Below are 16,940 nucleotides of genomic sequence, written 5' to 3'. Positions count from 1 at the left end.
TGTCTGCCAGTGGCAACTCATAAGGGAACCCAAGGTCATGGTTAATGATTACAATAAATGGTGACGAGAAGAATCGTCACATAGGCTACATTAGTAAATTGCTGCGGTTAAATATTTTACGTTTTTATTAGGGCTGTCAAACGATTAAAAAATAACTAATTAACCTCATATTTTGAAATGAATTAATCTAGATTAATTGCGGTTAAAAAGTAGCCTACATTTTCTCCCTAAATACTAAAGCTTCTTATGGCATATTAAATACAGCATAAATCACAAAATTACTGAGTAACCACAAAGGTAAAAATAAAACACTTCTATATTATTTAAATGATAATAATGACACAGTAATTTTGTTTTAAAGTATGTGATGCTGTTTACCTTATTTGTAAATTATGCACTGTCACTTTAAGCCCATTGTGTGCCACTGTCCACACGTTCTCCTAATGATCTTTTTAGCTCCGTTCAAATATAGCCTAGCTAACATACATATTGGAGAAAAATACAGCTAGCTGCACACACACACACACACACAACCTGAGCTGGTCTAGGTCTGGTCCATGCCTTCGGTACACCAGTGCAGAGCAGGAGTGGATGGGCCTCCAGTGACAGTAACCAGCACCCCACCCTGGGCCTCCACCCTGCACCCAGAGCCTCTGGGCCCGCAGCACTCCCCTGAAGAAACCCCTCATCGTATCACACACACGCACACGCGGCTAACAGACACGGTACTCTCACAGGGCTGCCTTATAATGCACACTTCGGTAAACTGGACGGACAGGCACTTCCTTTAACCCAGCTGTTGCAATGACAGTCTGAGAGGAGGGCTGGATGACTTGAGTAACCTGGGACTGTCCTCCCGGCTCCCTGGGACAATCCTACTGGAGTTTCACTTCCACATACACAGCCTCTCACAGATCTTTACTTACTGTCCACATAAGTATGAGTCACTGACCAGTGTCACAGTATGAGACAAAGGACTCTCTGAGGATAAATCAGATACACTAGTGCTTTGGACGATGAAGTCATTGCAATCTAAGCTATTATTTATTAAACAGTAGGCTAGGTCATGGAAATTCAGGTTTTTTGTCAGGGATAGCTGGGAAAAGTTAACCTGACTCTCGCCAGATGAATTTCGTTCCGCCTAGCTTGCGAGTCTTGAATTTCCCCTGGGGATCAATAAAGTATCTATCTATCTATCTATCTAGAGTCAGGTTACAGGCATTTTTGCATCACGAAAATAGGGCCCTTTATCTCACTCTCTTTGAAAATAATGGGTATAGACTGAAATTGTATGAGAACTGAATTGAAATCAAATAGAACACAAGTTTCTTCATTGATGTTATGAAATGATATTTGATATGGAATATAATGAATGACATGAATACATATCAAAATATCCAATTCAGTTTACCTTGATGCCTATTTTCTGAGTCAATTTCTTGTCCTATTGCTATAAACGTTTTATGGTCAATTGGTGTAACCGATTTATGTCAATTGGTGTAACCAGTATTTTGTCTAAAATACTAATAATGTACAAAAAAATTAATATGGATAATGATTTAATACTCTACTGTAATAATGGTTGTTTAAACCATTTTTACTCAAATGGTCAAAGAATAGACAGAAAACAAGATGTTTACAGCATATGGTTTTGAAAAACCCACATAATTTAAATTTAGAAATAAATATAATAAAACATATTCTCATAGGATATTACAAAATAAACTAATAATTTCATGAAAGCAATTGCATGAACAGGAGGTGTGAAATATTAGATATTTGTCATTTTTGTGGTTACACCATTTGACAATTTAACAGGCTGTTAGTTCTATATTTTGTTAAAAAAATAGCATACACGTCATATTAAATAATATGAATACAACAGAAATACAAAGTATACACTTTAGCAAACCTCAGGCATGTTTTTTTTTAAAGGTTTAAACATATTTTTAATTTTCTCCTCTTACCAACCCTTATCTGTCACTGACACATTTACAGCAACAGGAAACAAAGATTCCCTATATTTTTTGTGTTAGGCTTAAGTTGTCCTGTGTATAGTGGTAACTGTTAAGATATTATAGGTTAGGTATAGGCCTAACAATCTGGTTAATTTAGCTCTTTACACATACAGTAATTGTTTGGTGCTGCTACAGATGAAATTATACTTTGAATTCCAGCAGAGCCTCTTGCACAATTGTTTGTATTTGTATGTGAATATAAAAATGATGTGCTCCCTGGCCACCTCTGATCACCAGTGAGTCAGATAGCTAGTGAGTAGGCCTACACTTGTCTACTTTCAGAGCTCCATGGTGCTTAGTTCAAAAATACACATATTTAAGGGTACTGCTGCCAGGATTTTGTAAGTGGGTGTGGCTGACCGATTGGAGGGCTGCTTGGGCCAAATATAGGGCCGATTTTTTGTCCCACTCCAGCCCTGCACACAAACATATCCACACACACACAGAGGATAGATTTTAGCCTTTTAAGAGTTTATCTCAAATTTTCTATCAATTTAGTAAGTTCCCAGGTGCAGACCCATTTCAAAACCTTCCACAGCACTGGTTCCATTTCATGATTCCATCAAGTGTGCTCCATGTATAATGAGGCATACTGTAATTACTGGTGGCGCTGGTGCGCTAGCTTTGTAGCATTTATCATGGGAATGAGAATAATTATTATTGATCATTTTTATGAATGATTATTTTTAGAACCACTACATATAATTCATGGGTATTTCCATCACTGGTTTCAATTTGACAAGACACAAGATGGAAGAAGACTCCAGTAACCACTGATTTAAGTGCCTTCAGGGGGGAGTATATTTGAAAATACTGCAACAAACACCATACAGCGAGTCTCAACACACCATGCAACAAAGCTACAGGGAACACTGAACTGCTGACAAACAGGATGACAAACATTTATCCAGAACCTTCCGCAGAAACATGCAACACAACATCCTTGTATTGTTTATTTTAAAAGGTCCACAATCAAGACTCAGTATTGGTTTACTATCATCACATGGTTGGGCATTAATAAACACTCTGCTGGACCAGTGCTCTTTGCTTTGAACCAGCTAGGAGTGGCCTTTCATAGTCTCTTTTTGGTTTTCAGCTGATTTTGATTTTTGATGTTTTTCCAAATCTTGGCCTAGAGGATAGGTCCTGGATCAGTGGGTCAGGTTTGGTCGGTTTTAAGCAGCAGGGCAAGTGAGTGGCTGGACCCCTTGCAGTTCCAGGGCCTTGTTGAACTGGACGTCCAGGACCTTGCCACCCTTGATGATCTTGGCGTTGCGTATGCAGCCCTTAAATGGCGCGCTAGTGGTGAGTCCAAACTGCTTCAGTCCCACTACGAAAGAGAGTAAAATGTCAGGGTTAATGGTTGCTGGGCTTAAAGCAAGAAAAAAAATGTGCCTGAAGTTATCAGCCATTTTTGAAGATGTCCTAGATTGCTGTCAACTAGAGACTGAGACTGATAAAACACTTAGGACACTTTAGTCTATAATATGACTTCATCAATTATCAATAGCATGCCGTGTCAGCTTAGAGTCCTTTAAAGCTGCAGTTGGCAAGATTTTTTGATCATATTCACTGAAACCGACACTATACAGAACAACATAAATCAGCCGGTTTTAGAAAAAAACCCGCACTTCTACCTCCACCTAGAGCCTGTTATTTGTTTTGCAAAAATCCACAGCTCCCGGTTCTTCTGGTCTAATCAGAGCAGGGCTGTGTAAGATCTGACTGTCAATCACAGTCTGGTGCAGTCTGGTGCGCACTGATGAGCACAAACTTGATGAGTGGGTGCTCGGTGGTAGTGGAGGAGGGGCATGAGTGTCCCCTCAATCTGTCAAACTTGCCAACTGCAGCTTTAAGTCTATAATATAACTTCATCAATTATCAATAACATGCTGCGTCAGCTTAGAGTCCTTTAAATTTGAACAAGATGGGCACTCAGTAGACTGCATTCTTACAGACCTAGCTCCTATTTTGTGGAGAAAGATGTTAAGTTATTCCTGTTCCAAATAGCTCTTGGCTTGCATTGCAATCGGTAAAAGTACAGGTCTGAGGTCAGTTTTGAAGAGGTACCTGGGTATCCGCCGAAGTAGATGGGGTCGCTAGTGTCGGCGGAGGTGGAAGCGGTGTTGGGGCTGGCCGCCTCCACTTGGTTGCCGTCCACCACCAGCTCTAGACGGTGCTTCAGCTTGCGGGCAGAGACAGTGTGCCATTGGCCGTCGCAGAGCCCCGCCTCCTCCTCGGGTGCGTAGATGGCGGTGACGATGCCCGGGCCGTTATCAGCACTGAAGAGAAGCTGCAGGGACGACAGACACAACGGGCATTAGTGAAGAGCTTGTTTTCCACAGCATAGAATAGAATAGAATAGAATTTTCTACAGTTCAGTGAGAGAAAACTTAATTCCCCTCAATCCTGATTCATAATGTGCCATTGTCTTCTAGTACAGGGGTGGCAAACCTGCAGCTCTTTGCCTGCTTTTGTAAGGCTCATGGCTGTTCAGTTTCTTGAGCTTAAGAGTTCTTTCTTGAGTTTGAGAGTTCTTTCTTGAGTTTAAGAGTTCTTTCTTGAGCTTAAGAGTTCTAGGCCTGTCTGAGGCACGTACCTGTATATATCCCACTGTTGTCTTGGGAACAAATAATATGATAGTGTGTGTGTGTGTGTGTGTGTGTGTGTGTGAGAGAGAGTGAGAGTGAGAGTGAGAGAGAGAAAGAGAGAGAGACAGAGAGAGAGAGATGGAGCTCACCTTGCCATTGTGCAGCTCAATGCCCATTCCATCGAGCACCTGGCTACTGACGCCCATGAGAACTCCATCACTCCGAGACGTGCGGAACTCTAGCTCCACCGACACCTCGTGACCAACTCTGTATGTGGCCACTGGGTTCAGAGAACACACACACACACACAGGCAGGCAGGCACACACACACACACACACACACACACACACACACACACACACACACACACACACACACACACACACACACACACACACATTAGTCTATAAAGACTGTTCTCAGATTATCAATCATTATGGTATGCCTCTAGAATTATTTAGCACTCTGACCTACACACACCTCTTTCGGATGGTGAAAAAGGCATGTTTTCACTGCAAACAGGCCTGAAACCACTCAGGCCTCCTGAGCCAATATGTGCTATTGGATTCCAATAGGGCTCCAAGAGGAAGTAAATAATCCTGCGTCTGCCCCTTAGGGGACAGTGGTGGTTCATTTCCGTGTAATGAGCTTGGTAGTCATTTGTCCACACCCCTGACATTTGTCCTGACTTAAGTCATTACGTGATTCAGCTCAGCAAACACCCCCACACGTCTGGACCCTCAGTCAATAGCTCACCATAACTGAACTTCTCCTATTAATACTGCTAGTTTTACGGCATTCGTTTACGATTACTGAATACTGGTAGCATTCAAAAGTGTGGTCTAGTCTAAGTATTTAAAATACAAATGCACTACTTAGTTCTCATTGATAAAGAATTTATTTCTGATTACTGAGCTCTGCCATTGTTCTACAGCATGTTTTAACTCTAACACATGAGATTAAGATCCATCAATTTCGTACAAGTATAAATCATTATTAACAGCACTAATCTGACAATATTCAAATTCGGAATAACTTCTCAAAACGTGGGATCATGAGATCACAAGCATGGAAGCAAACAGAGAACTGAACAAGAACATTGGCCTGTACCTGCTTTGGCATAGCCTGTGCCATCAAAGTAGGTGCCCTTTTCGGGGTTGGCAAAACAAGTGCCAACACGATAACTGGATGTAGGGTTTTCAAGGTCCATTTCTGTGCCAAGCATTTTAAAGTTTCTAATGCAAGCATCAATACTGTAGACCACCTGGAACAAAACAGGCCAAGTTGTTAGCGCCACGATACCATCAATATACAGTATTTATATAATGCAAACAGCACAAACAATTAGTTGACCTTTCTCTTATTAAGTTGCCTTCTTTTTGATGGGTTTTCTAGTGACTTTTATATTTTTGTAAATGTTAATGCTAAGCATATCAAATTCCCCTTTTTATGACATTTCCAATATAACAGAAAAAGCAGAAAAAGACCTACTTTGAGAGAGAGAGAGAGAGAGAGAGAGAGAGAAAGAGAGAGAGAGAGATAAAGAGTACATACTGGGCCGATCCTCTTGGTAGTATAGTTGATTGGAAGACCACCGATGTAGAGCATGCCCACTACATCCAGGATGTCGGCCTTCTTGGGGCTCTTGGTCTGCTTGGAGAAGCGGCCATCCACCGTCAAGATGCCCAGTTGCTTCTGTCTCACTACCCGGATCTGCACTCACAGGCAAACAGCACACACACGTCTGGTCAGTACCAACTGCACACCGTCGCTTAACACACTCTTAAAACGAATGTGTTGTCCCTATCTGGACACAGAGATGTGTTAAAAAAACAACGCAAGTTGTGCTGTTTTCAAATGTAGCATAACTCGATATTTTACTGCAAACCAGTACAGTACAGTAGGTATATAGTATACTGAATAATATACATTAATGCAATAATAATTATATATATAATGATTGTATTAATGTGCTCATAATTAATAATTAATCTATGAATTATTATTGTATTAATGTATATTATATATATAAATAGGTAATGAGCTCAGTTTTCATCTATTGTTTATCACCATGGTTTACTGTTAATTCTTAAATAGTTGCAAATGTGTAACCACTGGCATGCTTCAGAATAGGGTTCATTCCTGGTTAAACGGAAAACTGAAGACTGGGGTGGGTCAGCTCTTTTCTTAACATTGCTTTAGGAGTGGGCACAGCTGGAGCTTCAGATTAAGTCATGAGGAGAAGCAACAGCCAACAGACATCTGATCTAATCAACCCCTTGATTTCACAAATCAGGATTACAGTTATCGGGACACCCACACTGAGTAAAACCTGAAAGAAAACTGGGGTTATGTTCCTGATTGTGGTGTCAGGAGGATGTTGCAATAAGGAGGATGTTGTAATCTTGGTCAGTGAAAATATCCAACTGATGCAACTTCAGTTAGTTCATTAGTAAAAACTTGATCACATGTTCTCATGAAAAGGCTTTGATGGTGTGTGTGTGTGTGTGTGTGGGCCTCTCGTGACCCCTGACCTTGTGCCACTGGCCGTCGCTGATAGTGCGTGGCACGCCGACAGACGTGTTGCCACTGCCCAGGTCGAAGCCCAGGTGGGCTTGGCCCTCCTTCAGCTGCACCGTGGCAAAGTCGGCATGGTTGATGCGGGCCATGTAGAACACCAGGCCTGACTCGGCCGTCGTGCGGATGTCAAACTCGATGATCAGCCTGGGAGGAGACCGGTGCTCGTTAACTCAGATAAGCAACTTCCTGACTGTGACAGTGAGGTTTTGAGATATAGCACACATGCTGCATGTTGGGCGGGAAGCTTGTGGTGCTCCTTTGCACTTGAGAGAGACCAAAACTGAAAGTGGACTGAGAGAGCAGTTCAGTGCTCTGCTGACACTACTGCTTTCCTGTGTCCGCGATAGAACCTTCTAGAACCCCTCAGTTTTCGCTTTCAGTAGTTAATTTTTACAATAATGTATGTATGTACTGTATGTATTTTCAGGGCATTTTTATGTCAGTCATAATAGTGATAACATTAACATATTTAAAACATATTAAATACATAAATACTACACCTATACAAATAAATTAATCAGTAATATTCATTAAATCAAACAAAAAACACTAGCGTAAATTACAACAAAACTAAATTAAGCAGTATTGAAATGAATGATGATGAGGACTGATCATTTGCTGCTATTACCTGTTCTTGACCTTGGTGTCGTCGAATGCAAAGGCCATGTGGCTGTTTCTGGCGAGGCCAAACTGCTTGGCCAGCTCCAGCACTCCCGGAGCCGCCTCGGCAGCACAGGAGATCTACGGGGCAGAGGAGCAGGGCGGCCAGTTAGCTCCTGCCGTTGTCTTTTTAACAAACAAAGCTAGGAAACAAATCAGGCTGACCAGTTAAATCATACCATACATACAAATACCGGTACAAACATAGTATCAGCTGTTTACAATTGTGCCCCACATACTACAATATCTTTTCTTCAACAATTCTGGGTCTAGACAAAGTCTTGCCACAGGTAGTTACTAATAGTTTCTAAATGCTTAAAATGCTGAATGTTCTACAGAAGATAAGTCGTCTGTATACCCTTAATAGTAAACGCCCACAAATTATACTTCAGAATACTGTACAGAAGAGAAACAGTAAACCACCTCAGTTTAAAACAAACAACACTGTTCAATACCCCTCTTTGGAAGACTTATTATGGAATCAATTTAAAGTTTTGATTTGTAATCAAATTTCACCACTAGATGGTGCTGTTGATAAAGACTGGGGTTTCTCTGCACTCCTTTGACACTGCACCACAGATGTGGGCATGGAGGAGTTTTTATTTTCTAAGAATCCCTTTTATTGTTCACGCCGGCCTTGTGATACAGACTTTCAAGCGTGTCATTCTACAACATCTAATTGAAATTGATTATTTTCCTCTGTATGTTGTGGGACTGCGGAAAAAACCCTGTCTCAGTCTCAATTCAACAAAGCTGCAGTCCATCGACGCGTATGGTGAGAAGTGAAAAAGACTATGAATTGAAAAGGCTTGAACACGGGCTATTAAACCACATGAGTGCTCTGGACTCGGCTGAGTGTCGGCCCACACTCTGCCCCTGGGGTCACGTGGATTAGAAGTTTGTTGAAGGCCTCAGAGATAAGATGAGGTGAGGTGGCTTTTATGCCAGGAGGATGAGAGACAGTTTTCATGTTCAGAGTACAGTTAGAGGACATGGTGGAGGAGGAACACATAAACACATACATAGAGACACACACACACACACACACACACACACACACACACAGATGTGGTTGCACATGTGAACACACATACAAGGACATAACACTCACACAGATACAAGGATATAACACACACACACACACACACATTCACACACACACACACACACACACAGAAAGACACAAGGATGTAAGCATGTGGTGAAAACAAAATGTAGCCAATGTGCTGGGAGGCACTGCAGCACATCATTGCACTACAGGGAGCGCTACAAGCAGCCTCAACAACCTACAGACCCAGAGCACAAAGCACAGGGGCATTTCAGTAGGAAAGATGGGGGGCAGAAGGGGTGGGGGGGTGCAGTACCGCAGCAGCATCAGGGCCGACGGGGGGGTCGACGGGGGGGCCGATGGGGGTCTCCTCTGGGGCGCTGGTGGTCTCGGCGGGGGCTGGGGGGGGTAGCCTACGGAGCAGCAGAGTGAAGGAGGGCTGAGAGTCAGAGGAAGCAGCAAAGCAGAGCGCAGCAGCTTACTACCTGCACACTACACACCTCACACAGGTGTGTGTGTGTGTGTGTGTGTGTCTGAGAGAGAAAGAGAGGAGGAATGAGAGAAAGAGGGAGTGTGTGTATATGTGTGTTTGAGAGAGAGAGATTAAGAGAGTATTTGTGAGAGAGAGAAAGAAAGTGAGTGTGCGTGTATGTATGTGTGAGTGTGTGTGTGTGTGTGTGTGTGTGTGTGTGTGTGTGTGTGTGTGTGTGTGTGTGTGTATGTGTTGTGAGTGTGTGCGCCCAAGCTCATGTTTCCACATGTATGTACATGTCTATGTGTACACATGTATACATGAGCATCTGCTTTACTCAGTTCATGTTGGCATGTTAAAACAGCACCAGTATGACAACCACTAGATCTTCTGACTGATCTAGTTCAGATTACAGATGAAGAAGTAAATTAAATGGAGCACTACAGATTGAAGCCTTTAGCTATTGTAAGCTATACTGCCTACAGTATATAAGCCATACTGTCTAATGTAAAGCTATGGTAAGCCATACTGCCTAAATAAAGCTATGGTAAGCCATACTCCCTATATAAAGCTATGGTAAGCCATACTGTCTAATGTAAAGCTATGGTAAGCTATACTGTGTAATTTAAAGCTATGGTAAGCATGGGGAAAGCCATGTTGGCATGGATTATGGCTGTAGCATGGTTAGCATTAGCTCGCTCGAATGATACCTATAACCAGAAATGATGTAGCCTTAGAACCGGACCGCATGTGGCCCATCTAGAAAGCATGATGTTGAGACTGGCATGTAGCCTATAAAGGAAGCATGATAATGAGACTGATCCCAGACCTGACTTGTATCATAGAGGGCAAACACGCTTCCATTTCTGCATTTCTCTGTCTCTGTGGGTACCTATCTGTTCTTTTTAAGTCTCTCTGAAATACTTTTCTGTTCCCTCTCTTTTCTGTACCCTCTCTCTCTCTACTCTGATATATATATATATATATATATATGAAGTGAAGGTCTGCCCTCTCAATCTGAGACCATTTGCTCTCATGGGACTGTCTGAGAGACAATGACCTTTAAGCTAAACTTTAACAATCTCTTCCGTTCTCTCTTCTCATCTCTTCTTCTTTTATCACTTCCACTATCTCCCTCCATTCCTGTGACATTGTGGCCTTGTGCTTCACTCCTCCGCGTCGAGCAGACATACGGTAGATGGTGCAACAGGTGGCTGTACGGGTGCTGCTGCAGTGGGTGGCCCCGGCTTCTCTTCCTCCTCCTCCTCCTCCTCCTCTTCCTCAGGTAGCGGGCCAGGTGGTGGGGGAGGTGCCAGGTTGGGACACTGCCCTATCTCAGCGTTCTCGAAGGCCACTGGTCGGGAGAAGTCCACCGGGCTAGCAGGGACGAGAAGTGATTGGTTAACGATGCCAGGAGGCGGGTTTGCAGAACTCCAACACCGTTTATGCAGGTGGGTTTGTTTCTAATGGATGTGTATGCTGAGACCAAATTAATGAGAGGAATTAGAGCCAGATGAAGCACATGGGTGATCAATTTATCTCCTTTATGTTTGGGTGTCATAGAAGCATCACATGCATTCAATTTATCTTATTTATGTTTGGGTCTAGACAAACATAACGGCCATATACGGTAGCTGCTGGTGTCTTGTAATCTTTCACTGTAATCTTTTCTTTTAAACCACAGCATGAACACATTAGCCCTTAAGCAACCTGCCCTGGAACATGTTTTAATTTCTCTTAACTTCAATGGGTGGCATCATCAGGACTTCTTTTCTCTCCAGTTCAGCTACAGTTAAGAGTCTCATGGTGATGGACTAATGGTACACTCTCTAATATTGTTTACGGTATCAATGCTTATGCCAACTTCCTCAGCATTGGCTATTGCCATCACATTACTGCAACACTGTGAAATATGGACAAGCTTATCACAGAGGACAGACTCATCTCTCTGATTTAAATAGAGGTCATCGGAGTTTACTCTAACTCTAAGAGAAAGACAGAGAGAGAGAGAACTCTTGCTAATGGCAATTCATAATTATTAAGCCTTCATATCTTGTTATCGGATCACAGCTTTTTAGCTGGTAATTATTCTGCCCAACTGTGTCTACGAAATGATGGTGCTACATGATATTTAAAAAAAAAAGCAATTAAAGGAAGATGGCTTGAGGTATGTAAAATAAATCATTTTCATAATAAAAATTCTGATCAGTTTCCTCCAATCATGTGACATCCCTCATCCCTCAGTTTATAAAAAAAAATTAAACTGCAATTTTATGAATATATAACAGAGTTGTATTTGACTGACCGCCCGGTTCAACCCTGCAGCACCTCAGATTCGGAGACAGGCATGCTAGCAAGATCTCTTTCTAGCACGTATCATAAGGGGGGTTCAAACCAAAGATTCGGGACGAGATGAGCTGCAATGTTCTAAAACCTTGCAACTACGACTAGACATGGTGATTGCTTTGCGACGGCTTGCAACAGCTGACAACGAAGTGCAACATTTAATTCACACCGCTGCAACTCGTCGCAAATCTTTGGATTGAATTAGGCCTTAAGGCATCAGGAGGGAGGTTTAATTCACTTACATAATGTGCAGCTATCGTACTGGCCACCAGATCATGGGGCAAATGTTATTGTCATCTTGCCTGACAAAACCCAAGGCAGCCACAGAAAGAAATCAGTGTAGGGCCTGTTGGTAGATATGAGGTCCTACCCATCTGCTAGCAGTGTTACTAGCATACTGGTAAACTTACCTACAGCTACTTTGCTTCCATTCTCTTCTGCCTCAGTTAAAAACTAGTCCAAGAGTAGACTCAGGTGTAGTTCCAGACTCCACAGGTGGGGACAGGTGAGGGGCGAGACTTACACAGTGTTGATGAGCAGGTTCCAGATGCAGCCTTCGAAGGGCAGGTTGGCCCGCTGGGTGGTGGCCTCCACATCCGGAGGCAGGCCGCCGACGAACAGACGCTCTATGTTCAAAGGCTGGCCGTTAGACAGGACGTGCTCCAACCTCTGATCCTCGTCCACCAGCACGGAAAACGCCCTGGGGGAAGAGTGACCGAGTTTAGTGTGTGTGTGTGTGTGTGTGTGTGTGTGTGTGTGTGTGTGTGTGTGTGTGTGTAATGGAAAACCAAAAATGAGTTTCAGATGTACACAGTACACACTTCACCAGTAGATAAATAGAGATTCTTCAGTTGCCCACTTAAGGATAATCAATGAGCAAGTACCCCTTTGTTATCAAAACATTGCCCTAAATGTCCACCTCTAGTGACCCTCTGGTTGCAAAATGAAGTCCAAAAAAGGTGCAGTGAGTCTCACCCCCCGACCCTCTCGATGCGAAGCGAGTGCTCGCGTCCGTCGTGCAGGATGTCCTTGTCGGGCTTGCGGATGATCTCGCGTGGGATCTGTCTGCCTGTGAACACCAGGACCTCCAGGTCTCCCTTATTCAGCTGCACCAGCAGGAAGGGCTGTGGTGGAGAGGGCAGGGCAGGACGGGGGGGGCACAGATGTGGTCAACAGAGCAACACATGTCCACTACTCAAGATGTGCTCTAGCAAAGCTGAAACATTTCAAACTGTGTAGCAATTCCCCTTTTTTATAGACAAGTGCTATTTCAAGAAAAAGTCCTTGTATATGGCTCTAGAGGCATTTCTTAGTAAAAGTTGGGAACAGGACTTTTTATCATAATTAACATGTGCTGAATCCAACTAGCCCTGTTCCCAAGCAGAATTTAGAGTTTTTGACCAATTAGCATAAACAAAATGGCTGCCAAAATGGCGATTTTGGGCACTTTCTTGACTATGTTTACGGTCCTCTTTGGCAAAGAGTCTGGCCTGGCTTCATTGGTAAGCATCTTCTTTGTGTTGGGTGGACACATATTTGGAGTTTAAAATCATTGGAGTTCCTTTGAACTAATCACGAACAACTGTTAAGTCAGGGATAACGGCCGCCGAGGTGTCCTGTTATAGCCTACGGAATTAATGGACGAGGGTGATGGTCTCCGCCCGAGTCCATTAATTCCGTGTAACTGGACACACTTTGAAGGCCGTTATCCCGGTTCCGTTTAAAAAGAAGCTCACTAGTTCAGCTTGTTATACAACTTTTACAGTTGATTCCATTGTTTTTGCGAAGCCTGCCTCCAGGCTCAACCATTGTCTTACTATCGTTGTTATAGTTACCATTCATAAGCATTGATATGGAACGGCGATTAAACTTTTTTTACCAGATCTACTAGGTGTCCCGTTATTCAGAAATAAAAGCCACCCTGCCAGCCAATCAGAAAAGAGTATTTCTTCTCTCCGGGTGACAACTAACATTATTCTACTGCATGATTCAGTTTCCCATTGTGAAGGTTCTTTAGAACGTGCAATTAAAAATCGGTTATTTGAAGTAGTTCCATTTTTTTAACTTCTTACATATTTTGTATCAATTCGGCCGAGTTCTTTAGAACGTTCAATGAAAATTACCATTAATTTGAAACATTGTATCAAGGAAAAACATCAAAGAAACACCGCTGCGCTGAATATGTCTACCAGAAATTTATTTCAATGTTTTTGGAAAATATGTCGATTTCGACACCTGGGCCAAGGCAGATTTATGGGGAGGGCAGGTGACCGGACACAGATGTGAGACTAGTCTCAACAGCTACTGGAGGAACCAGTGATGCGTTGAGCAGTTTTCCTCTGGTGTGCTTTCCAGTCGGAGGCAGAGCAGTTGCCATACCATACTGTGACACAGTTGGTTTAGAAGTTCACCAGGATCTGAGGAGAGGTTGTGTTCTTTAGTCTCCTCAGGAACAAGAGACACTGGTGGGCCTTCTTGATCAAGGTAGAGGTGTTGAGGGTACACAGAGGTCCACAGAGATGTGGACACCCAGAAACTTAAACTGGTGACATGCTCCACCTCAGTCCTTGTTGCTGATGAGAGCAATTACCGTAGTGTCATCTGCAAACTTGACAATGGTGTTAGAGCCATGTACAGGTATGCAGTTGTAGGTGAAGAGGGAGTAAAGGAGAGGGCTCAGCACACGCCGGTGTTCAGAGTGAGGTTATTTACTCTAACAGACTGCGGTCTGTTGGTTAGGAAGTCCAGAATCCAGTTTCAGGTGACCAGTTTGGAGGGGATGATGGTGCTGAACTGAAGTCAATGAACAGCATTCTCACATAGGTGTTGCTAATGTCAAGGTGTGACAGGGCAGAGTGAAGTGCCGTAAAGATGGCATCCTCTGTGCTCCTGTTCTGGCAAATTCTCTTGTAGCACTAGTTATAAAGTTATTCATCTAGCTATTAATTCACAGGACATCATTTTACTAACACAACGGTTATGAAGAAATATGGGTAACACTTTATGGTAAAGGTACATGAATTAATTCATGATTTATGCATTACTTCATTCCTTTATATCTTATGAATCATCAGGAATTGACATGAATCCATATACTCTCATTGATGATGACCTCATGTATGAACAACACATCAACTAAAGCATCAGGCGCAATGGGTACATCATTATGATTTATGATTTCTTAAACATGATCATCATGATTACATGAATTTTAGGTTAATTTCTCATGCATTCATCGTGTCTGTGGCCCCTCAACTAAAGTAGTGAATAATTACATTTTTAGAGAACTCCGAAGTTATGTTCAAATCAGAATTTGAGCAGTGATGACCACATTTTTGGCAGAAAATAAAGTCATGATCATGCTTAATAAATCATAATTCATAATGATGTGCCCACCTTACCTAATACTTAGTAATGAACTTAGTAGTAATACTTAGTAGAACACTAGTAATGTGTTCATGTATGAAGTCACAAATGACAAACTATGAACTCAGTAAATTCCTGATGATTAATTAGATATTAATGAATGAAGTAATACATAAATCATGAATTAATTCATGCATGAATTCATGATAATTCATGTACCCTTACCATGAAGCGTTACCAAAAAGGGTAAAGGCCTATGTAACTCCGAGACTACATACATTACCAACCTAATTCGTAAATCAGGTTTTAAGGCCAAGTATACTTGCGTATACAAGGAATTTGCTCTCTGCATTTATCCCATCTGTGAATTAGTGAACACACAGGTCACACATTGAAGCACACATTAATCTGGAGCAGTGAGCTGCTTTGCTACAGTGATGCTCGGAGAGCAGTGAGGGGTTAGGTGCCTTGCTCAAGGGCACTTCAGCCGTAGATATGGGCATGGGAGAGCAGTGCTCAACCTTTCCACCACCCACATTTTTCCTACTTGTCGGGGATCGAACCGGCAACCCTTTGGTATCAAGCCCGAAGCCCTCACCAGTAGGCCACAATTTTAAACTTTACATTTCATCACTACACATCTTTCTTGACCCTCAAAAAACAAGTCTCGTTCATCAAATACCTGTGCCTGCTCAGTTATACAATTTCAACAATTCCATTTTTTTTCAGGTAATTAGCATAGACATACTACTAGATATTTTTACTTCAGCCTGTATCCTTGATCTATTGGCCAAGGGAGATTTCTGTGAACAATATGAATTAATTTACATGGTATAATGAAGTCCGCCCCAAAAAAGTGCCCAAAATCGCCGTTTTTGGCAACCATTTTGTTTATGCAAATTAGATGGTCATAAACTCAAAATTCAGCTTGGGAACAGGGCTAGTTGGATTCAGCACACCTTAATTATGTTAAAAAGTCCTGTTCCCAACTTTTACTAAAAAATGCCTCTAGGAAGCACATATCTCAAAAATATCACCTGTCTATTACTATATATATATATATATATATATATTTTGGGCTTTTTTTACACCTTTAATGTGACAGGACAATGGAGAATGACAGGAAGTGAGAGGGAGAGAGAGTCGGGGTGGGATCCGGAAAGGACCACGGGGCGGGAATCAAACAACTCTACAAATCTACAACTGACAAAATCTACAACTGACCAAAACTGACCATGCTCCTACTTGTTACAACAACATAACATAATAGTGCAATATGTCCAATTTCATAGACTCAGTTCTCTGAATTGCAAGCCGGTGTTGCATCAAAATTAGTTTGACGCCATTATTTTAAGATAATAGAACTGCATTGTTGCTTTAAAAGAAATGAAGCTCCACCAGAGCATTGCTATGAACAGGTTGCAGATCACAGAGTGGGATACCACACCCTAAAATCACTGAAACCAACAGTTTTATGATGCCACCAAGATTTGAGCTCTAGTGAGATAAAGCAAGACACTAGTGGGCAGTGACCACCAGCTAATTTGGGTTAGTACAGCTGAAAGATGTATTTCCATGCTAACAGTGCTTATTTAACCCATACTCTTAAGGTGATGACGCATGGGGCAACATTTTGAGCGATGTTGTTACAGGCTGATTTCTTAGGAACAAAACAGACGATTCATCTGTTCAACATGACCCATTATGCTGCATCTGACATTTGCTGTTTTTCAGTTAAGTGACGTCTGAAATGCAGGTCCAGCTCAAGGGCTCTAAGAGATTTCCCATTTGACACAGTTGTGCAGACGTCTGACAGAGATAGCAGACCCAGCACCACTCCAAACCATGTCGGTGCATG

The 16,940-nt window shown here is 42.3% G+C and overlaps 2 protein-coding genes across 11 annotated transcripts in view; both read right to left on the bottom strand.

Moving 5' to 3' along the window:
* LOC125299381 (enoyl-[acyl-carrier-protein] reductase, mitochondrial) overlaps window positions 1-778 on the bottom strand; it is a 6,457-nt gene extending 5,679 nt beyond the window's left edge. The window contains exon 1 of the mRNA XM_048250630.1: window positions 535-778. Coding sequence (XP_048106587.1) covers window positions 535-689 — 155 coding nt within the window. The 5' untranslated portion in view covers window positions 690-778. The remainder of the gene's footprint in view (window positions 1-534) is intronic.
* Window positions 779-2,795: 2,017 nt separating this feature from the next.
* lama2 (laminin, alpha 2) overlaps window positions 2,796-16,940 on the bottom strand; it is a 153,165-nt gene continuing 139,020 nt past the window's right edge. For 9 of the 10 annotated variants that reach the window (XM_048250074.1, XM_048250077.1, XM_048250076.1 and 6 more), the window contains 10 exons: window positions 12,692-12,840; window positions 12,240-12,416; window positions 10,564-10,747; window positions 7,819-7,931; window positions 7,145-7,334; window positions 6,165-6,323; window positions 5,721-5,874; window positions 4,759-4,889; window positions 4,089-4,311; window positions 2,796-3,348 (listed from right to left, as the gene is read on the bottom strand). In XM_048250074.1, coding sequence (XP_048106031.1) covers window positions 3,194-3,348; window positions 4,089-4,311; window positions 4,759-4,889; window positions 5,721-5,874; window positions 6,165-6,323; window positions 7,145-7,334; window positions 7,819-7,931; window positions 10,564-10,747; window positions 12,240-12,416; window positions 12,692-12,840 — 1,635 coding nt within the window. In that variant the 3' untranslated portion in view covers window positions 2,796-3,193. Of the gene's footprint in view, window positions 3,349-4,088; window positions 4,312-4,758; window positions 4,890-5,720; window positions 5,875-6,164; window positions 6,324-7,144; window positions 7,335-7,818; window positions 7,932-9,214; window positions 9,312-10,563; window positions 10,748-12,239; window positions 12,417-12,691; window positions 12,841-16,940 lie in introns of those variants that run through there. The other variant, XR_007194299.1, reaches the window with a different exon arrangement.

This window comes from Alosa alosa, chromosome 8 (assembly GCF_017589495.1).
Source record: "Alosa alosa isolate M-15738 ecotype Scorff River chromosome 8, AALO_Geno_1.1, whole genome shotgun sequence".
NCBI lineage: Eukaryota > Metazoa > Chordata > Actinopteri > Clupeiformes > Clupeidae > Alosa > Alosa alosa.
This window is presented reverse-complemented; position numbering and strand designations above follow the sequence as displayed.